Raw genomic sequence first — 21,496 nt, forward strand, 5'->3', positions numbered from 1 at the left:
GCGGATGGAACCAGGGAACGTCAGGAACGGCTTCACCGGCCCGCCTGGGCGCAATTCGGGTTGCTTTGGTTTTCCTACCTTGCCAGCTTGCCAGCTTGGCTGGATAATTACCTTATTCGTGGTAAAGCTGAGTGGTTGGCGAAAAAGTAGTACGAAAAATTGGGCGCGTTCCGACATTTTCCGATCTTGGAATGAGGCGAGCGTCTGGCCCCCTTCCAACCTTGCTCGTCGGTGTCCGTTGGGTTGGCGGGCAAACGAGAGAGCTCTCGTAAATCGAACGGAAATACGGGCGAAGTGACGTCTATGTACAGTTTGTGTTGTAGCTCGATGAGGCCCTGATGCTTGAAATTTTCATTGCATCGTGGCAAAGCAATGGATCATGGAAGACTTCGAATTTCTGGTTCATATTGGATTCCCAGCTCAGTGACATCCATTCTTGGAGTGGATCTGAGACAATGGTCCGGATCCTCCCGCAAATGACAGCTCAACAAAGCCGCAAAGCGTGAACCTTGCTGTTTCTCACCTTGAACTGCCTTTGTTCACCATCCTCGGCGACAATGATGACATAAGGTGATGTTCGGTGAAGTATGGATCACGTGCCTAGAGCTTTGTCCACGTGATGCACTTCCGAACGGGGCCCGAGCTCTCTCCCGTGCCCCTCCATTTGGTGCGGACCTTGTCGGTTCCCCCCCCATCCATGGCGGGGTGCTGCTGGGCGTGTGCTTCAGGCTTCAGGCTTCAGGCTTCAGCCACGAGTGGCTCCTCTAGCGCTTCGTCATACGGTCCCTGGGACGAAACTCGCAAGACGTCTTTGACCAAACGGTCACCCGCTTGCTACCTCAAGGCTGCCACGCTTGGCCTTTTATTCTGAGAAACATGCCAACATCTCCCTGAACGGTGTTTGTCACCACCAGCGACCGAATATCCAACGAGGCACCCCCGAGCTTGAACAGCACTACACAGCGAAAGCCGGACCGGAGAGCTCCAACTCCTCCGACACCACCAAGATGAACGGCCCTTCGAGTCCCAGGCCCGCGCGGCCCATGAGCATCAAGGAAATTACCCTAGCAGCAGAGGATTTCGACTTTAGGACTACAATTCCCTTCAAGTACTGGGCGCGATCTGCAGATACCTTGTTTCAAGAGGTTTGTGCCCCATTTCGGTTGTTCGTTTGCCTGCGCAGCGATCGCTAATGACAATGCGATTTAGGCGACCTTCGCGCTTCAGGATCGCGACATACGAAAAGCATACCAAATGCTATGGCGACACTCGATACTAGTCCTTACGCACTTGAAAACACATCCCGATGCCAAGTTACCCGAAAACAAGGCGCTCACGAAGCCGCTGTTCGATCGCCAGAACAAGGAGGTTTTCGGGCTACTGGAGGAATTGAAGCCGCAAATCGACCGCGATTACAAGGAATGGCAGTTGATGAGTGCTTCGAAGCAGAGTGAAGATGACGAATTCACCACCAGACCCACAAGTTACAACGAGTTTGCTGCTCGAGACCCGACCTTATCCGGAAACGCCAAGATCCTCGACGCCGCCGATAACCAGGAACTCGCAGTCTCTTTGGCGCAACGAGACTACAAGAGGCGAGATGCTGCAAGGAGAGCGACGCGGCAGGCCGGCGTTAGCGCCGAAGAAGAGCAGGAGCGCCGGAAGGGTGGCCGCTGGGAGGACTGGGAGCAATTCAGCAGCCCAGCGACGGCCGCATCAGAGGAGGAAGACATAAGGCGACAGATCGAGGCGACACGGCGTCGGCTCGATGGAACTGACGGGGGAAGAGACGAAGATACCTTCAGCACTTCGCAAGCTCCGAATTACCAAGGCCAGGTACCCCCGCCGAGAGCTCCTCCCAGCTACTCATACAACTACCCGTCTATATCGCGACCAAGGGCGCTGGAATGGGAGGCGTCGCCTTTGGAACCGCAGCGCACGTACACGCCGCCACCGCCTCAGCCACCGAAGCCGCCAAAGGAGGACTTGACGATGATGCGCCAGGAGCTCGATGCGGCACCTCCCATGAGGCCAAGCAAGGAGCCATTAACGTCCTACAGGCCGCCGTCAACAGCCAACGCGCTACAGGGAGGCGTTCCGGAGTTGCCAGCCAAAGAGGAGGTGATGCCACCGGCGGCAAAGGAGCGGCTGGCCTTCAAGCCGGCAGCCTACCTGGAGAATGGCGACCCTATCCGACCCGTGTTCCTTCCAACACAGCTCAGGGATACCTTCCTCAACATTGCATCCGACAACACTCGCAGAGGCCTCGAAATGTGCGGTATCCTTTGTGGACGACCCGTTAACAACGCACTGTTCATCAGCTGCCTTCTTATCCCCGAACAAAAGTGCACGCCGGATACGTGTGAAACGGAAAACGAATCATCAATGCTGGATTACTGCATCAATGAGGATCTTTTGGTGGTGGGCTGGATTCATACGCATCCCACGCAGACGTGCTTTATGAGCTCGCGAGACCTACACACGCAGGCCGGGTACCAGGTCATGATGCCAGAGAGTATCGCCATTGTGTGTTCTCCGAGGCATTCTCCATCGTAAGTTGCACCTATTTCTTCGCACACATGACAACGGCTAACGCAGCATCAGATATGGCATCTTCCGCCTTACAAATCCGCCAGGCCTGCCTCACATCCTGCAGTGCACGGCGTCGGAAACCTTTCACCAGCACTCCATCGATAACCTGTACACCGGAGCGAAAAACCCGCCGGGTCATGTTTACCACTCGGAGAAGCTTGACTTTTACGTGAAGGACTTGCGACCGAAGAGGTAAAGGAGGAACCGACATGTTTGCCTTGATGGTGAATTAGAGAGCTACTAGCCCGTTCAGCTCAGGGCGGTCGGCATAATCGATGAACTGCTGCCACTGTTGATGACGTATCAGTGGTGAGAGATGTATGGAGCAACACTGTTCCAGTCTGCAGTTCAAGTATGGGTTCCGGGCTACCTTTTGATTTGTTGCATGGCGAGGGCGTTGGACAGCTGATAGCTATGGGGTGCGGGTATGCTCATCGAGCAACTCAGCTGGCACGAATGACAATGTCGGGACTCCGCGGACTGTACAATGCAGAGCCACATGGCAGTACGGTCGAACAATGTCACGGCTCAATGTGATGAAGAGCACGGCTGGACGTGTCTCATCCGAGCTCGAGGCCCAGACCGTGGTGGGCCATCCAACCTCAGATAGCCGAGAGGGAGAGTTGTATGAGCTTTTTATCTCATGAACACCTTGCTTACTATGTAGGGGCTGGAGCAAGCAAGTCCCTCTCAGAGTTTCGCAAGAAATGACTGAAATGAAATTCCAAATTAGGCCAGAGCGCTGTGTCTTGCATTGTCCGTCCCATGATTTTGATCGTGTCCCGTCGAGCTCACCTCCCACTGTCCGGAAGACTTTGGCCGGGTGTCGTAGCTCGGCGAACCATGACGTCACTGCCGCGGTCTAGCAACCTCTTCTACATGTGAGCTAAACAACTCACTCTCATTCTTTATAAACATCAACACGTCCTTACGCACCATATTGTCACGAGAAGAGGAATTTCTCACAAAAAAGATACGACCAAAACATTACGTCGGAAAGGAAAGCAAACCAACAACGAACTACAGAATGGCGTTCCCGACAAACATGCTGGGCATCCTCATCGCCCTCGTCAGCGCGTTTGCCCTCGTGCACTCGGCGGACTCGATCCCCAGACTACTCAAGTACGAAGACAAGGCGAAGAAGGCGGCGGAATGGAGCAGGACGGCCGAGAAGCAGCTTTGGGAAATTAGATATACTGTCGGAACAGGCTTCGTTGGCGTACGTCCCGCCCCCTCTCTTACATCACTTCTCCCCCTCCCACTCACTCACTCTCTCACACTCACACTCACTCTCACTCTCATTCTTACTCTCACTCTCACTCTCCACCAGAACCATGGTATACTAACGCCCCATCTCCCGCAGTGCCTCGTCTCCGCCATCGGCGGCATCGCCTTCTCCCTCGTGGTGCCCCGCGGTCTGGGCATCTTCACCGTCGGCTTCCCCATCATGCTCGCCGCGGGGCTGACGTACGGACACCAGTACATGCGACAGTTCTGGGCTTCGAAGCCCAAGGTGCCGATGATGAAGGATTTCAACGAGGCGATTTCGGACTCGATGATGGTGCAGGATATGATGAATCCCTTGGCTGGCGCGTGGGGTCTCATGACGTTTTGCAAGCTTGTTGGGTTGTAGATGGGCTATCGTCTCGAACTCTGGTTTCTTAGGGGATAGGAGTTTATTTGCACAGCGCTGGTTCTTGTTCCGTAGACCGATTTGGGTCCTCAACATAAAGCATCGCATTAACGGCGTCCTGACTTTATCGGTTTATCTCATCATCTACATCACGCCCTCGCATCCCTCCTCATATAAACCCACGAATACCGCCCCCAAAACTCCTCACTCCCCGTGACACTAGCCAACTTCCCACCAGGCTTTACCCCGTCCGCAAACTCATCCAGATCCGCCTCCAACCTGCCCACCTCGCGGAACCCCTGCCTCTCAAACGCCTTCTGCCCGCCCATGGACGACTGAACCCAGCAGTACACCCCCGGCTCGCGATCCGCCTTGTCGGTGCCCCACTTCATCAGCGCCGAGCCGATGCCGCGGCGCTGGTGATCCGGGTGGACGACGTAGGTGCACAGGAACCTGCATTTGCAGCCCTCGGGCATGAAGCGCTTGACCCAGTGGTTCATTGATGCGTTTGTTAATTCGCCGAGGTCGTCTATCGTCTTAGTTCTCTGCTTCTGCTCCGCGTCCGTGAAGAAGGTCTCGGGCTGGGGTTCTTCGTCCGGTCCGTCGAGGGGGAGGTCAGTGTCGCCCGCGAACCCGCGCCTTACCCATCCAACCCATCCCACAGGTCCGCCGTTTGTCGGGTTCTCGGCGACAATGACGTCGACTTTGGGGTGCGCGATCCAGGCTTGCAGCGCGTCTTGCATGCCCTTGGGAAAATCGTCGTCGCCGCGGATGGAGGCTTTGAGCTGGGTGTGCGAGTCCGTTTTGCAGGCTGCGTCGGAGATGGATGCGAGGGCGGGGATGTCGGCTTCTGTTGCGGGGCGGAGGGTTACGGTGGCTTTGGCGGGACGGGAGGCCGCTGCTGTGGTCGGTGCCGTGGCGGTTGCCGGTGCCGGTGCGGCGGAGGTGGTGGATGGGGAGGATGCCATGGCTTTGCAGGAGCTTGGCGCTGGGGTGTCGGGCGATGGGATGAATGACGGACGCCGGGTGCGGGGACTTGAAGGGCTTGGCACGGGGTGAGGATGTTGTAAAGGGGGGGATGACGGACGGGGAGGGCCGGTCGAGGTGCTTTATTTTGCTTGGGTTTGGGACCTTGGGTTTGTTCATGCTGTATGCTGGGTAGCCCCCGGGTAAGCTGACCGGGTGACTCAACCGGGGAGTGGAGGGCCGGCATTCCCGATACGGATGGTGGAAGACAGAGAGATAGGACTTGGGAGCAGTTTGTTGATCAATTCGATACATTCTGCACACACATCTAATTACGTGTAGTAAGGTAAGTCATATGAAGCTCAAATCCGTCGAATCTATTTAGCAACATATTATCAGAGCCATGCCTTCACTACCTAATTACTACCAGGTGCATGTAAACTTAGTACCGTAAAGCACTTGCAATTCCTATGCGTTTTTCTCTTCTCGTAGTAGCGCACATGTATGTGCATCTAATACTACTCGTGCTTCGCTCTAAGTGGCTGGATTTACAGCACTCATTGTCGATGACGACGCAGTCGCATTGGAAGACCCCCAGACCATTGGAATATATGGTTCGTGAGTGATCGGGGTCGCGTCCTCGAACGACGTCGGTAGCGGCATCGGACTGGGGTAGACCACTGTCTTCGTCTTCGTTGCTGGGTCCGCACTCGTTGGCGTGCCAGACTGTGACGACGGTGCCGCGATCTTGCCCAGACCCGAACCTTTGCATGGGATTTTTGGCCCTCCTGCAGATACGATGGCACGCTCAACACAACCATCCGCCATGAAGAATGGCAGATAGAAATGGACTTGAGCCCCTCTGGTGCTTGTGGCCTCTTCCCAGTTCCAACCTGTCATTGCACCGCAGCCGCCTTCTTCTTCCTTGAGCTTCTTCCCGCCATCGGTCACCCAACCCTCGATGTTGTAAATCTCAAACTGCCAGGCTACGAGGGAATCCCAGAACGCGCAGTCCGCCGTTGGTGTTGGAGTTGGAACTGGGTCTGGAGTTGGCTCCGGAGCGGGAGGCGGCGTTGAGGTTGGATCTGGCGTATCGTCGATAGGCTGATCCCCGTCGGCTGGGTCTAGGTTGTCTGCCGGATCGGAGCAGTCCTGTCCTACGAGAGCACAATTATCCTCGTCGTCATTCCCGCATCCTAGATATAGGAAGGCGCTCGGATCCAAGAAGCTGCCTGCCGCTGCTCGGCGCGGCGTCTGAGAAAGACCGGTGCTGACATTATGACTAGTTTTAGCCGGAGGAGGAGCAGCACCGACGGGGTTCAAGTGGTAGGGGGCAGGCACAACCATTTCCTCTGGTCCCTCGTCCTCTGGCTCGTCGATTGTTTCAAGCCGTCCGTCCGATGTCGTGATGTTTGCCCCTTGTCGTGCGAGCTCCTGTACCTCGGCAGGTGTGAGCTCTGTCAGGCCACGTTTTGCCCCACGTATGCTTCTCCTCATCATCGCAGGACCCGAGTAGCCCGGATAGTTATCACATGAATACCACTTGTTGCCTCTAACACGGTTGCGGCGCACAACATTTGGGTGCGGTTGCCACGCATTGGCTTGATCATCCCAATAGGATTTTCCGGGTGCTGGATACTTGCAATAGAAGCTCGGCAACTGGTTCGTAATAGTCTTGACGGTCACACCCTTTTTGTCCACATTGATCCTCGTTGTTTTATCAAAGAGCTTATTGTCCCACCAGGGGTCGTAGGATCTCTCTCCTGCGTTCATCTGGGAAACATGGTTGACGAAAAGGAATGGGACTCCATATGGCCTCGCACAGATGTTGACCCTCTTAGCTTCGTTCTGGTTGTCCGCGTCAACATAGAAGTCGGCATCACTCGTTCCCGAGGGGCCATTGGTGAAAGAAACTGAGAAAATGAGGCCCTTGGCTTGCTCCAAGCTGTTCCTGCCCTGTTCCTTGTACCAGTCCTGGAGAAAATTGCCATGGTCGCCGTTTTCTGTTGTAGGTATAAGACGTAAGACAGACTGCTCATCCCATCTCTTGAGATTAGGACTGCGATTCGGGTTTCCGCTTCCCCAAGGGTATTCTTCGACTTGGCAGCCGAAAAGACCCCAACCCTCCCCTTTAGCATTAGGCGCTGATTTAGGGTTGGTGGGAGAGTACATCCCAGGCCCCGATTCCCACTTGGACCTGTACCACGGCTCTGTGATTTTCTCCATGGCCCCAACGCGAGCATTGGTGCCGGCGTAAGTCATGATTGGAGACTTGTTGCGACTGACAATGGCAGACTGGGCATTGGCGCAGACGTTTGGCCATCTGCTGTAGTCGCAAGTGAACACAGAATGGTAGAGACCGTTGCTTGGAGGGTTGTTGGGATAGTCAGGGTCGACACCACATGCCGCCTGTCTTCGCTCGAGGGGTGACTGACGCTTAGCTGCAGGACAGCAGGTGTGTGATTTCAAAGCATCGAGAACACTCTGGTCTAGGTCTTTGTCGAGGTTCTTCTGGCACTCAGTCATGTAGTCCGGCGCCTCGTCCGCCGCGTGGTCGCATGACACCGTGAAGGAGAGCGGATCAAAGACGGGATAGTTGCCATTGTGACATGTTCCGGTGGTTGTGATGACATCTTTCTGGCAAACCTGATTCCCTTCAGAATCATAATCAGGCTTCTTGCTTCCGCACGAAGGTCCGATGCAGTCTCCATCTTCACCACTGGTGCCCCCTCCCACGACAGTCCACTCGGGACCGCAGCCGGCGCAGATACCTCCACAACCCAGGATGCCGCATGAGCTACAACCAATAAGACAGATCTTTCCACATCCGACGCTACAGGTTGGCCCTGGCGGGCTGGTGCTTGTGAAGCTGACTTTTGTTGGCTGATTGGTAATGACGGGGTATGTCTTGCTGGCCACGGGGGTTGATGTGATGATGATGACGACAGGATCCTGGGACGTGGTTTTCGTTGCACTGACTTTGGGCGTAAAGGTCACTTTGGCCGTGGGCAGAATGGAAGGTGTGATGGTGTATGTCACTTGATCGACGCCGGAATTGGTGATGTTGATGTTGTAAACGGGGATTTCCGTCGTGGTCACTGGGGGAAAAGTAATAGTAACGACAGTTGTCGTAGTTGTATCGTCATCCCACATTTCTGTAAAGGTCTTCGTGATAGGGGGAAACTCGATCGTCGTCTTATCAGAGAGGGTGTAAGGCGGCAGAACCACCACACAAGGGGGTATGCAGGAGACGATTGGTGTGGGATCGTGCCAGACTGACGGGTTGATATAAACTGGAGGCCCTCCACCCGCGCCCCCATCACCGCTCGTGTCTCTTGAAACACAAGCTCCGGGGGGACAGTAGCCTCTAGGGCAGGCAAAGGCGCAAAGCCCATAGTCCTGAGTGCCTTCCACGGGGCTTCCCGCCACTTCGTCAACGATGGGCGGTGTCTCAACCAAGCCTCCCGTGCTGCCACAAGTACAAATGTTTCTCGGACAAAAACCAAAAGTGCATGCGTAGCTGCAGAGACCTCCGAAATTCCCAGGTCCTGTGCCGCCCGTGCAGGCGGTTGGTGAAAAAGGGGACACTGATGGCGTGGTAAGGGGCCCTGGCACTGTGTCGCAAACACCCTCTGGGCAATATCCTAGGTTGCAGTCAAAGTTGCAGAGTCCGGAAAAGTTTTCGTTGAGACCGGCTGCCGGATAACCGGTGATGCCAGAGGATTTCGGCTTGACTCTCTGCTTTCCCATACTAAGACACGATTAGTATAACTTGCTCAAAGTGAGAAGAAAACAAAAAACTCACGCGGTACAAAGGCAGGCGCCTAACGGGCAATATCCCAGCGAACAAGCATACGAACATAGACCAGAGAAATTGTCGATGGATGTGCCATTGATGCACACCAGGTCGTCCATGGATGTTGGCGTTGGATCGGCGGCAGCACCACCGGTAGCGGATCCGACCCAGGCATTCCAGTTAGCCAGGCCTCCAGCACCGCATTGAGTTGAAATAGCCGAACCAGAGCCAGAGAAACTTGAGCCGCCGCCGCGAGAGATGGTGACAACTACATCGCCGAGGTTCCCATTGAACGGGACGCTGCCGCTGTAGAGCCCAACACCATCTTCGGGGCTCTTTGACCAGGTCCCCGCCTGGGTGACACCACCGATAGTGACCGAAACACTCGCTGACGACCCGAGAACGGCGCTGTAGAATACGCGGTCTTGAGAGACCTCGGTTGGCGCAAACTCGAGTTGGAGCTGCGAGGCCGTGTTGCCTGTCGTCATACCAGAATCGCATGCTGCAGCAGGCTGCTTTCGGTACCAGAATACTAGCTTCTCGTTGGCGATTGTAGTGGTGTTTCGAACATACATGTCGATAGCGAAAGGTAAGATCTCGCGCCACCCATCATGCGGCATGTCAGCGACGAAGTCGATTGGCGCGCGCCCAGTACGCATGGCCCCGAGGGCTTTGCTCTTGATAGGACCGATGTAGTGAGACTCTCCATAGTCGTTCCATGAAATAATCTCTACCCATTCGGGCTGCACGTAGAGCACCTGGCCCCAGCGGTCAGCCCAAAGACTGTCGCCGCGCCAAAGCCAATTCTTGTCGTACCCAGGGAGATTCGTATAGAACCATGGCGATACCGGCATCATGTAAGGTTTTCCTGACAAGTACGTGATATACGATGCATCCACAAAGGTATCCATGTCTTTGTTGCCCCATGGCCAGGCTGACCAGGCAAAGAGCCCGTCAGCCACGCCACCAGCAAGTTCCATAGCCGGCTTAGCACCTAGCGATGACCAGTCGGGAACAAAATAGCAGTTGGTCTGTGACTTGATGTTGATCCAATCAGAGGCACTGCCTGGTCCTTCGAAGGTTGATACGAACGGCTTATTGTTGTGTAAGAAATGGGCGCTGCTCCCTTTGAACTTGTTCAAAACGGACAGAACGGTCGACGCCGGCCAAGGCCCATTACCAGCATAATCGAACGAGAAGAAGAGCTTAAAACCCGCGCTGCTAGCGGCAGAGAATGCCAGATCGTACTGAGGGCCATCGCCCTGATCGTAGGCCGTGTTGAGGGCAAAAGCATCGATGTGAGCAGCTTGAGCAAGCTTTATCTCGTCTGCCCAGTCACTCAAAGTATAGTTCTGGGCGTTTGACACCTGATGAAAGATGAGAGTGAGTTGAGATTTCTTAGAACTTGCTTAGTTACACCCAATTGCATCGTTGAACTCACCATGAAATGGGCAAAGACAGCCTTCGCCCTGGCTTGACGAAAAGCCGTCAGCACGAGAGCGAGGACGCAAAGAAAACGCATAATAGTTAAAAATCAAAATTGTGTTTCAAATGAAGAGTGAGACTGATGAAGATTTTACAGGCATAGGTGAGACTCATATCTAAACGAGTAATAGAAGCCTCTTTATACAAGATGGCCTGTCTGCGCTGAACAAGATGCTATGCGCAAACGCTATGCTTACGATCTTTTTCACACAGCCAGCCCTTCCTGTTAGGTACAAAGGTAAGTAGACAGCCTCAAAACGTAGTGTCCTCCGAAATTATCTTTTGGAAGCAGAACAGCGTGACTCAAACTGTGCTTACATGCATTTCCATCCATCGTAGCCTGTCATGATCTTTGCGGCGCATTCAAACGGCGAACAGGGGTTTTGTGCCGCTTGAGGTTAGGACGATGTTGAAGAATCGCAACTGCTACGACCAACAAGACCAACAGGGGTTTTTTGGTCAGCCTGAGATATGAACTTGAACGGATAGTCTAGCCGTATTGCTTCCAACAAGCAACTGGCCCGTCTTGGCGTCGGCCTCGGCAGAGCTTGAGGCAATTTAGCGTCGCGTTGGTGTAGCAATTCACGCCGTAAACCTGCATACAAAGATTATCCGCGCGAAGAGCTTATGAGGCCATGTGATTGCAACTTGCATTGTGCATGAACTGGAAGTGGCAGGTCAGCCCTTCTAGGGTCTTAATCGCCAACCGTCAAAGTGTTGGTTGGTGCACTTCGCCAAAGTTCATGTCGGATACCATACATCACAGGGTTACATATGGCTGATGACAATCGGGCCGTGATCCTAATTAAGATAAACGCAGTCAAAAGAACATAGCAGGCAGCAATGCCCTAATGCGACGACCAATACTTGCAGGGCTTAACTATCATCGACGGCCCATGGGCAATCCTGCCAGGAACGGTATTAGCCGCCAGCGATGGGATAGACAGGGGCTGTGTGTCATGCCACTCTCAATTGATCAACCACTCCATAATATCAGCGATAGAGGCAGCCTGATTTCGGGCTTCTCGATACAATTCGCCCGAAGACACGGCGATACACGCCCCGTTCATAAAGGCACCTCAACAGTAGCCTGCGCCGTTTGCGATTTTGGTCAAGCGGAACACATCAGCAACTTCAGTTCGGCCAGTGACACTAACTTGTCTATGATAATGTCTCTAAGAATCAACCTCTTTGTTTTTTCCGCCTTGTTTGGCATCATCGGATCCTCCCAAGAAGGCACCAATCCCGAACTGCAGCATATTGGGAAAGTCTTGGGAAGTTTCCTTGCCAAAGGACAACTCTTTGTTGAGAATTTGCCTTTAATTTCACTCAAGATTCTCACACTCAATGAAACAACAGTCCCAATACTGGGAAATATTGCCCGACTGTTGTTATGTGCCATAGCAACTCTCTGGCTTGACCAGAAGAAGTCGAGACACGCCGTTTTGGAACGATGTCTGTCCCTGGCAATTTGTTTAAGCATTCTCGGAGCCTGTTCAATACTTCAACCAAGACTGCAGACGGACTTTATGTGGTCTGGGCGCTGCATTGCCGACCTTTTACTCTTCATTGCTGTGTGGAGTGAGCTGAACACAACTGCCGAGCCCGCCACGTTTCAATCAATCATAAGACGCTGCGATTGTCTTCTTGTTTCTTCATCGCTCTTGGGATGCAATATCTTCGATTTGATAACAGCTTCCCTAATAATTTTTCTTCTTCAAACACTCAGTTTTTTCAACTCAACAGAGCTATGCCATAAATCGGATGTACGTATTCAACTTCTGCTCTGCGATTAGATCCCTGCTTAACATGCAACCGCAGGCGGCTGTGATGTCGACTCTCATATGTCGAGCATTCCAAAGCATTGTCCAGCCGATGGCGATTTGGATAATGGTCATTGGTATTCTCACTCCAATCTCAGAGATCTCAGCCGGAGGCAATTACAATACGCGCTTTCTGTCTCCAAGGGCAAGGCGAGCTCTTTCCCCAATCAGTGACAGCGTAAAAATCCCCAACTGGGGAAATCATAGTCTGCCACCTCATGCTATCATTCCTTACGTTCCTTTGTCTTTGTACCTCCCTCGAGCTGGGTTTCTGTGGCAGGACGATGAAGTTTGGCTACCAGAGCAGGGAAACTTTGGTGCAGAATGGCAGCTTAATCAAGAAGAAGATTGGGCTGAGTTCTATGACTTGGAACAACTAGGCTCTGGATATAGTGTCGAGACACTATATCGGGCCTACTTTTCCGACCCCATCGGGAGGCGCCACCCATGGGCATTTGAGCAAGATATCGCCGCAGATATGTTTGAATCGAAAGAGGAGGATTACATACGTAGCCATTTATGGTCCGGTGAGATCGTTCATCTTCGAAGCCGAGTAACACAACACTACATGGGTGTCGTGGGCGACGCAAGCTCTTATATTGACGAAGAGATGAACGTTCGATCGGAAGATGGATTTCGGCGTTTGAGAGTCGGGTAAGTCTTCGGTCCGGACAATACTGGATACTGAACTAACGGTATTGTATTACAGTGGCTTGAAGATGAAATCTCCAAACACAACGTGGATCATTCAGTACAACTCTGGCGCTGATAATGGGTTCCGTCTCCTAAATCCCATCCAAGACTGTTATCTGTCGTCAAGCTTTCGGCAATTTCCAAATTGGGATGGCCTTCACAGTAATGACACGATCAGTCTGCAACTGCACGGCATCATTGAAGCTACTTGTACCCGTGGAGCTTCAAAAGATGCATCTACATTCTTCATTATTGAGGGTTAGTGCCCCTCAGCTGGGACGATCTTGAGATCTCATGAATGACATTGTTTTAGGTACATCAAAGGCCCCAATCAGGTCTTGGCGAGCTGTTTGTGGTCAGATTCCCGGAGTCCAGAGAGTCATTGTCGCTTTCTCAATGGGCTATCATGTTGCGATGGGGTTGCTTTCTCTACAGAAAACCCGAAGATTATACGGCAAAACGTTAGACATACCTCCAGCACTGCTGCGCAATGAGTTGAGCGCTGTTCCATTGTTCCACACGCTTGAGAAGACAATCGTTACTACATTTCTTTTTGCGCATGCTGTTCTGCTCCTCAAGAAGCGGAGATGGCCGGCACAAACAGCGGATAATGTCACGCAAGGGTCACTGAGCGGGAGAAGACAGTCTCATCTGTCAAAGTTGGCATCGTGTGCTATTTTCGTCTGGGGTCATTTTATAGCATACTACGTGGGCAATATTGCGCGTCCCTCCGGCGCCACATTGGTCATGATATTTTCTGTCGTTGGTCTAAGCGAGATTGTTGTCGTATTCTGAGCATCGGCTCTTTCTCAAGTTACAGACCGCTCCATTACTAAAGTAAATAATCGAAGCCCGCAGCTGGTATTCTCCCACATTGAATCAGTTTTAGTTAGTAAATTCTGGGGGGAACCCTTAACAAACGTCTATGGATATTCATTGGCGGAAACCGAAATCGGCACGAAGAATTCGAACTTCAATCAGACATGCGCTGAACTCCCGTTCCCGTTGGAAACCCCTTTCGTGCCGAACGTCCTTTCTTGGCGGCACGGGCGGCAAAGCTGTCAGACGCATTGCAGGAACGATAACACCTTCCATATCCATACTAGTCAATGTTATGTCTGCCTGGCTCAAGTGGAGTTGCTCGGTGTCAAAGTCCGAAGCCTTCACAAAGCCTGCTGGATGTGTTGGTTCCTTGCAGATCGCCTATCAATCACGACCAACAGAACAATGCTAATATCGGTTATTTTGTTTACGGTACATTATCCTGCAGGTGTACATGTAATATCCAGTATATGTAAGAAGGAGATAGCGCGCTCGCGTAAACGTATTCGTTGGCTTTGCTTTTAATACGAGGCATTTCCCCCATCAAGCAAGGTAATTTTTGCTTGGCATCTCTCACCTTTCACCCAGCGAGCTGCACCAGCGTAAATGAGCACTCGCCGTATTTTTTGCTGATAGTGGGAACGTCTCTGGCTTGTACATCAATTTCGACTAATCTTGGTCATGTTAAGGCCATGTACTCAACGCGCGAGGATATTAAGGCTGCTGTTGATGCGTATCGTGCACACATCGCTGAACGCAATCGCCGAGCCCTTGAAGTCTACGGTGCGTGAAAATCACATCAAGGAAACGTTTGAAGAATAAGACTGATGCAAAGGATCTAGTGCAACTTGCCACACAGGCTGAGCTCGACCCAGAAGATTGGGGAGATGAAGCCGAAGACATGAGGGTAGACTGTTTTGGCAGCGTCCTGAGTCGGAATGATGCCCGGACCCTAATTTCAAGTCCAGAAGATATGCTCACAAAGTTTGATGAACTCGCACCGCTTTGCGACCTTGACGGTTGTGGAGGGTCTATTCCCAACAGCCATGACCGAGAGCTGTACTTCTCCCGTCTAGAGAGCGCGCTGAAGACAAAATGTCTCGAGGAAGTCCGTGATAGCATCACTGCTCCTCCAGAGCTTCGCATTCTTGCAGAGTACGTGGGCGCATTGACCGGACCCGGGATGGGGGAGACCAAATGGACGTACCAGGCCGTATTCTGGACTGGGGCGAGCTCTCAGACGGAATTTTTGATCGACGCTACGGTTAAGAGACCCCAGGACCTTTCGGTTGATGGTTGTTGGGACGTCGCTGTGGGATGGGAATCTGGGGCCGGCGTGGAGAGTTTCTTTTACATAGTCTACTGCCGAAAAACCCGGGCCGACGGAGAAGTCGAGCCGTGGGCCTGGCGATACATGGCTTATGGCCCGGACGACGACAAGAGCTTTGATACGATCCCGGAGTTGCTCGAGTGGTATTGTCAGTATCGGGAAAGAGAGGTGCCTGATATTGATGACTTAAGCGTGGACGATGTACTAGAAGGGAACATGTACTAGCTGGAGTACATACTCTATCCTAGATCCAGCCCCTGTAGTTCTGATTTGCTTTGTTACAGCTGTCAGCGATAGATCTTGTACACCTGTGCAGTCTAGTATAGATTCTTTCTTCACACCATCGAAAGTCTCATCGAGAGTGGCTGATTAAAGGCCTGAAGCGTCATTTCCGAAGGAACAAATGTCATTGGGTAACCCAGCACGAAGTTGGATTTTAATCCAGATACCATCGTCATAACCATCGTATTCGGGTCTATGAAGTAATCGACGACCTACGCTACTTCTCAGTCGCGGATATCCCAAGGCTCTGTAAGATAATGGTCTACTTGAAATCTCGATGATGTACCAGGTTGTTCGAGGTGTGAACGATGAAAGGGGGACATTTGCATGGCGTAAGGAAATGTGATGTAAGGGGTTCAAGGAATAGTCTGTAGATCATGTCGTTGCGTAGAAATGACCGTTGATAATGTGGGGAACTCCGTTTCCGTGTTGTCTCTTTTGGGAAACTGTCATATTTTTGGCTACAGTATCACAAGCAGCTGGTGCGCAGCTTCCCTCGGCAAGAGGCTCATTAGTCACTACAGGGGGTTAGAACTCAGTGATGTGTCGCGAACTAATGGCGTGAGCTTCTTCTTCAGCCTTACAACTTCGTCATCAAATCAATTCATGAGAAGTGTTTCATTGTGAAAAAGGTCTCCATGGACACTTGAAACAAGAATTATGGTATCATGTGTTGCAAAAGCCTGTCTTTAGATTTGTGAGGCAACAACTCTCACATCAGGGAATTGACCATGCCAGCCTGTACGCATACAGACGGAGATACACGTAGCGAGAGTCTCTATAACCCTGTGAGGCAATCTCTTGACTTGATTGAATCTTCAAACTTGGAAAAAACCTTTGTTTTACTCTCTCAACAAATGTCTCTAGGTCTTCAGGCGAAACTGAAAGCATCGTCATTCGAACAGATATCGGGTGCAACTTGAATTACTTTGATACAGTGGCGACAACATCGACCAAAATCCAACTAGAAAATCCGCAAAAGATAAATCTGAAAATCGGCTACGGATGCCGTTCAAAACCAAGATTATCGAAAAAGTGTGGCATCACGACACATCGGGTAGTAGCATCTTCACACGCTCGGTCGTTCGTGGTGGATGGTCAAGAATTCCAGACGATCATGGCAGAATTTCTGACACCAGCAAACTCGCGGCCCAAATTCTCCCAGCTCACTACAGCTTTCACATCATGCAAATTTCCAGAAAATCCTTGGACATTCGTTCGGCAACTTCTGCCGTAAAGAGGTGAGAGGTGGGCACACTTGTCAATGGGAGGTCTCCCGGAAAGACGTGCATCCTTTAAAAGCTTAACGATGGATGCTTTTTCTGCAGAACTGACGTTGAAATACGGCAGCAGTTTACCTTTGTAATGCGGATAATGCAGGACCACCCTAGGCCAAGATCTGCAAGATGTGCACTAGACCAGCACACCAATGCTGCCCAGCAGGTCTGCACGTCCTTTCGGCTCCGTTCTACGATACGGGTACGAAAACGTCGGAGAAATGATTCGACCACGTTGAACGACGGGAGGAGCAAGAGGACAAGGGGGGCTTGAGTATTGTAGAGTTTGGCAGACAGCCCAATCCCGGCCTCGCCTGGCGAGGAAGCGTGGGTATCGTTGGGAAACGCACCGTTATATGCTATGCCGCTTGTCGCAAGCTTAGGCAACATGATATGCATAGCAGAACGTTGCCGATAACTTTGCACGAGAGCCAACCGATTCATTAGATGTTAATGCGACCGCCCCGGCGCGGGCATGACGTTAGTTTCTCATCGAATGCCCGTTGCGGTAAGACCCTCGTCGCGGAGCGACAAGCCACAACCCTGAAACTCCCAGACAACTCAGCGCCGTTGGGCCACCACCTTGCCTGCGCGCAGGTGATATGCGACAGGTTCTACTGCGTATGAATCTTCACGAGCCGTTGGCAGGTGCAACGATTATCATGCTTGTGGGTATCGAGCCTTGGACGACTTCGGTTATCGCACCGTTGGGGCTTTCAAGATTCATCCCAGCGTTTCATCCCAAAGATGCTTGTCCATCGGGACGTTTTATGACGTACTGACAGGTTCCGCGATCGAAAAAAGTTTCTCGATGCCCGTGGAGAGCATATTAAGGGTGAGGTAGAGCCCGAGTCAGAACTGAGGAGGTGGAAAAGGAGATTTAAGAAATCATAAAAGTTCTTTGACACCCTGCAGCGAAGCCTAGTAGTGTACATGTCTAGATCAACGCTACAACCTTACCATTAACTACTACTGTAATTGAAAAGTCAACATACGAACTACCACAATGCTCGGCATCGGAGGCCGGCTATCTGCTATCGTCCCCATTATTGCGTCGGCTGTCGCCGTTGCACTTTCTATTGTGCTGCTTGCAGCTGGGACAAACACAAGTAATGGAGGCAACAACTACTGGTTGTCGGTAAGTCGCGAATGTTCCGCAAATGCCCAAGGGAAGAAACTGTTTACTAAGTCGACGTCGTAGCTAAACACATCGAAAATCGGTCAAGACATTGTTCAAATCAAGGCGGCCAACAACACCAACGGCGGAAATGGAGGCGGTAGCATCATCCCGGGCATCCCCGCACCCAACGATCCGACCGGCATCACGGAGGGCCTCGGAAGTGTTCTGGGAGGTCTGCTTGGAAATCTGACGAACGCAGTCGGTGATGGTGTTTCGGATATCCAGGGCCAGCTCGTGGGAAACTTGACGCAGCTGTTGGGCGTCAAGGACAACTACCGGCTCTACCTGACAAAGATGTGCGAAACGACCTACGCCGATGACAACGACCCGAATAGCAAAGTCACTTTTGATAAATGCGAGAGCTACGATAACACAGGAGCTGGTATGTTTCTCGTCCCTACCATAGTTATGCCAAGGAGAATTTGTGCTAACGCAAAGCTCGCAGGCCTGCGAAACATCACCAACTCAATCCCCTCCTCCTTCGTCGTTGGCACCGCAAATGTCTCCGTCCCCCTCGTGGCCGCCATGGCCGGCACCCTTGACCAAGTAGTCGACCTCGCCAGCGGCGGCGCAAAAGCGATGACGGCCCTCCTAGCCATCGGCACAATTTCCACCGGCATCGTCCTCCTCGCCACGCTGCCCATTCTCATCGTCGGCTTCATGCGCATCCTCGTTCTCGTCTCCCTCGTCTTCTCCATGCTCGGCGCCTTCGTCCTCCCGTCCTTTGCCATCGTCACGACCTCGCTCATTTACGGCGGCAAGAGTATGCTCAACAAGTCCATGGCTGCGTTTGGCATGCAGATCCAGACGGGTGGGCCGTTTGTGGCCATGGCGTGGGTTGCGGCGGTTGCGTCGATGGCTGCGGCGTCGTACTGGTTCATGGTTTGGTTTGTGAGCTTTAGGCGTACTGCATTTAGCAGGCGGAAGCGTACGGAGAACGAGATTGGTAACTGGCGTGGTATCTTCCGCGAGGTGAAGGGTGATATGCGCACCTGGGAGGGAGGAGAGAAATAATTGAGGGGATGTTGACCGGTTATGTCGCCTGAAGATGTGGCATCGGGCATGCTTTACTTTTCTTTTCAGGACACATGGTTGAACAGTACATACTGAAAAGGTGGAGGATACGTTGATGTATTAGTAATTACGAACAGCTTCGTCTTTGTCGAATTCACACGATACCATTGTGAACATTTCTTGCTTTACCGTGTAAATGTTATCCCCCCACAGCTGAGGCGCGGCAACTGCTACATCAATCTACGATGATTCCGTCGACGAGGCCTTTCAATCAACGAACACAATTACGATGACTCAAGATGAAAATTCTATCCATGTCGCCATCTGGCGTTCATGTGTGGAGCAAGTAATGTTTCGTCGCCCGCGAGATGAACGACGACGTGAGAGCACCTGCGTTCTCAGCGTCTACCTTCATAATGCTAACACTCAATACTTTCCGCCCTCCTCGTGTGATTTCCATCCACATATGGACTTGCCAGCAGGTATGGCCAGAGTCATGTTGAGTCCTGTTACAATCCTTGGCCCCGACCTTATGCTCGCTCATCGCAAGCCCTCACATGCATTCATTTCTACTTTGAAGCAGAAGAACGCGTGATCGCGGCAGTCTCCTTCTTCGGCCGCTCTCGCCCTCTCTTGGGAGGGCTCTCCTGCAACGGGCTAGGCCCAAAATCCCCCGTACTAGGTCGCCCTCTTCCCGGTCCCCGTCTAGTTGGTTCTTTGGTGATCGTCTTCGCCGGAGCAGGATTCGGTGCCTCCTTTTTCGGACGGCCCCTTCCTTGCTTGGGCACAGCTTTCGTTTCTCTCCCGGCCGGTTGCCGTGTCAGTGCAGAGAGCTTCTTCGTTGGTATAGACTCCGACACAGTAGGCTGGCCAACACCGGAGGCTTTCCGGCCTCTGGGTCTCTTGCTTGGTGCAGCTTCTGTGTGTGTAGATTCAGCTGGGCGTTTCGTACCGGCTATCCTAGCACTACGCCGAGGTGCTGGAGAGGACTGGTCATTGTCGTGGGTGATGCTCGTCTCGTTCTTCAGCTGACGGGGACGGCCACGTCTTGACTTCTGTGGCGTATGGCTCACGGCGCGCTCCTGCAGTTCGAGTGGTTTCTGTTCCGATGCACCTGCAGAGACCGGGATTCTATCGTCTGTGGATTCAGGCGCCTCTTTCCTAGAATCAAGAGCACCAGCGGGAGCTGATCGCGCGATAGACATAGGATCGGAATGGTGATCGTGACTGTGACCTTCCGGCATCTGTCCGGGGAATGCAGGCGTATCTTCCATACCCTTTGAAATGACCCAGTAGTTCTCTGGCTGTTCTTCCCATGGGAGTTCGTTGGTCTCTAGTTCGTCAAGTTCCGAAGGTGTGAAATCCATGACCGTAGCGTCCAGTGAATCAAAGTCATTCATGTTTTGTATGGGCGTCAAGTCTTCGGGTTCAGGCGAGGGCGATTCATACTTCCATCTCCAAGAGGTTACACCTTCTTCGTCGTACTCATCCCTCCAATCCCCACGGTCTCTCCACCTCTCAATGACCTGCCCGATGCCTGATGTCTGAGACAACTTATGCTGGTCCTTGAATGAGACACGGCTCAGTCGTTGTTTTTCTTCAGTGACCTCAAGCTCAAATATGAACCAAGGCCTAGAGGTAAAATATGACTCGGCCTGAGGAGCCGTGATGTCTTGTACCAGCGAAGGCTGCGGATCAACATGCACATGGTCGCCGCGACGCAAGTTCTTTCGTAGAATTAGCTTGCGTTTGATGATGCCCTCTTCCCATTTGTGGTCATGAGACGCAGAACTTTCGCCATTGTCTTGATCCCACTTCCACCGCCACTCATAGAAATTGTCGTTAGGCTGTACGTTGCGTCCAGCGAAACCCCAAGCGGGATTCCAGATGCCGAGCTTCTCCCAGCGCTTCTTCATGTTGTGGCGCGCGACGATTCCTATCCGGCGGATGCCTTTGGGCTTATGAAAGACTGGGCCGCGGCAATTCTCAATGATCCTTTTCTCCTCTCGCTTTGATTCTGAGAGGTAGAGCTGCCCGGGGCTCATTTGAGGACCCAGTGCCAATGCAATCCGCTTGATATCGTCTTCGTCGAGCGGTCGCTCGATGACGATGTTGGGATCTTCTGAGGCTGCGTCGTCTTCGTCATATTCTGATGAGCTGTCTGAATCATACTGGGGAGGCTCATCGCTCTCGAAGCGCGTGAGGTAATGGGTGTGCAAAGCATCGTTGGCGGCAATTGCCTCAAGGAGAGGGTTCGCGCGCTCCTGCAGAGCCCTGCCCAACGCGACCTGGTCCAAATAACGCGGCATAACTTGAACGACGGCAGATTTTCAGAATATGGTGATGAATATTGCGGGCATGGATGCGGATGCGAGCTAGAGGATGGCAAAGCCCATAGTGGGTGAATAGGTAGTTGAGACGAACGCGCGAGAGCTTGAGCTTGGGGTTGGGGAATTGGAGAAGCTCAGCTTCGATTATCTAAGCAGACGTTTGGGATCCACACCTTTAGTGCCTAAGGCCCACTTACCAACCGTTACAAGAACGGGTACCATACCCACACTTACCCGACGGAAATAGAGCCGGCCCATCCGCGCGCTTAGTTG

The 21,496-nt window shown here is 52.4% G+C and overlaps 7 protein-coding genes across 7 annotated transcripts; 4 read left to right on the top strand and 3 right to left on the bottom strand.

The window, feature by feature from the left end:
* Nucleotides 1–1,007: 1,007 nt before the first annotated feature.
* HER10_EVM0008474 (Mov34/MPN/PAD-1 family protein) lies at nucleotides 1,008–2,788 on the top strand (the record flags this gene model as incomplete). Its single annotated transcript, XM_035477992.1, has 3 exons — nucleotides 1,008–1,145; nucleotides 1,210–2,552; nucleotides 2,605–2,788. 3 exons carry the CDS (start codon nucleotides 1,008–1,010, stop codon nucleotides 2,786–2,788), a joined length of 1,665 nt encoding a protein of 554 aa, XP_035326267.1.
* Nucleotides 2,789–3,619: 831 nt separating this feature from the next.
* Nucleotides 3,620–4,225, top strand: HER10_EVM0004756 (uncharacterized protein; the record flags this gene model as incomplete). The annotated part of the gene is made up of 2 exons (XM_035474389.1): nucleotides 3,620–3,811; nucleotides 3,956–4,225. 2 exons carry the CDS (start codon nucleotides 3,620–3,622, stop codon nucleotides 4,223–4,225), a joined length of 462 nt encoding a protein of 153 aa, XP_035326162.1.
* Nucleotides 4,226–4,374: 149 nt separating this feature from the next.
* On the bottom strand, nucleotides 4,375–5,193 carry HER10_EVM0002062 (acetyltransferase; the record flags this gene model as incomplete). Its single annotated transcript, XM_035471788.1, has 1 exon — nucleotides 4,375–5,193. One exon carries the CDS (start codon nucleotides 5,191–5,193, stop codon nucleotides 4,375–4,377), a length of 819 nt encoding a protein of 272 aa, XP_035326077.1.
* A 532-nt stretch (nucleotides 5,194–5,725) lies between these two features.
* On the bottom strand, nucleotides 5,726–10,509 carry HER10_EVM0001894 (uncharacterized protein; the record flags this gene model as incomplete). Its single annotated transcript, XM_035471627.1, has 6 exons — nucleotides 5,726–7,039; nucleotides 8,534–8,652; nucleotides 8,689–8,721; nucleotides 8,821–8,942; nucleotides 8,997–10,354; nucleotides 10,429–10,509. The coding sequence occupies 6 exons, from the start codon at nucleotides 10,507–10,509 to the stop codon at nucleotides 5,726–5,728; spliced, it is 3,027 nt and encodes a 1,008-aa protein (XP_035326070.1).
* A 3,878-nt stretch (nucleotides 10,510–14,387) lies between these two features.
* On the top strand, nucleotides 14,388–17,082 carry HER10_EVM0003858 (uncharacterized protein; the record flags this gene model as incomplete). The annotated part of the gene is made up of 3 exons (XM_035473521.1): nucleotides 14,388–14,593; nucleotides 14,653–15,341; nucleotides 16,993–17,082. The coding sequence occupies exons 1-3, from the start codon at nucleotides 14,503–14,505 to the stop codon at nucleotides 17,080–17,082; spliced, it is 870 nt and encodes a 289-aa protein (XP_035326127.1). The 5' UTR covers nucleotides 14,388–14,502.
* A 623-nt stretch (nucleotides 17,083–17,705) lies between these two features.
* HER10_EVM0000837 (uncharacterized protein) lies at nucleotides 17,706–18,893 on the top strand (the record flags this gene model as incomplete). Its single annotated transcript, XM_035470604.1, has 3 exons — nucleotides 17,706–17,837; nucleotides 17,901–18,261; nucleotides 18,325–18,893. The coding sequence occupies 3 exons, from the start codon at nucleotides 17,706–17,708 to the stop codon at nucleotides 18,891–18,893; spliced, it is 1,062 nt and encodes a 353-aa protein (XP_035326032.1).
* A 436-nt stretch (nucleotides 18,894–19,329) lies between these two features.
* Nucleotides 19,330–21,288, bottom strand: HER10_EVM0001457 (uncharacterized protein). Its single transcript, XM_035471202.1, has one exon. It carries the CDS (start codon nucleotides 21,200–21,202, stop codon nucleotides 19,463–19,465), a length of 1,740 nt encoding a protein of 579 aa, XP_035326053.1. The 5' UTR covers nucleotides 21,203–21,288; the 3' UTR covers nucleotides 19,330–19,462.
* Nucleotides 21,289–21,496: the final 208 nt, after the last annotated feature.

Source organism: Colletotrichum scovillei (assembly GCF_011075155.1).
Source record: "Colletotrichum scovillei strain TJNH1 chromosome Unknown Contig00012, whole genome shotgun sequence".
NCBI lineage: Eukaryota > Fungi > Ascomycota > Sordariomycetes > Glomerellales > Glomerellaceae > Colletotrichum > Colletotrichum scovillei.

Excerpts from the sequence above, each read along its gene's own strand:
- HER10_EVM0001457 (XM_035471202.1), bottom strand. The coding sequence starts at position 21,202 with ATGCCGCGTTATTTGGACCAGGTCGCGTTGGGCAGGGCTCTGCAGGAG.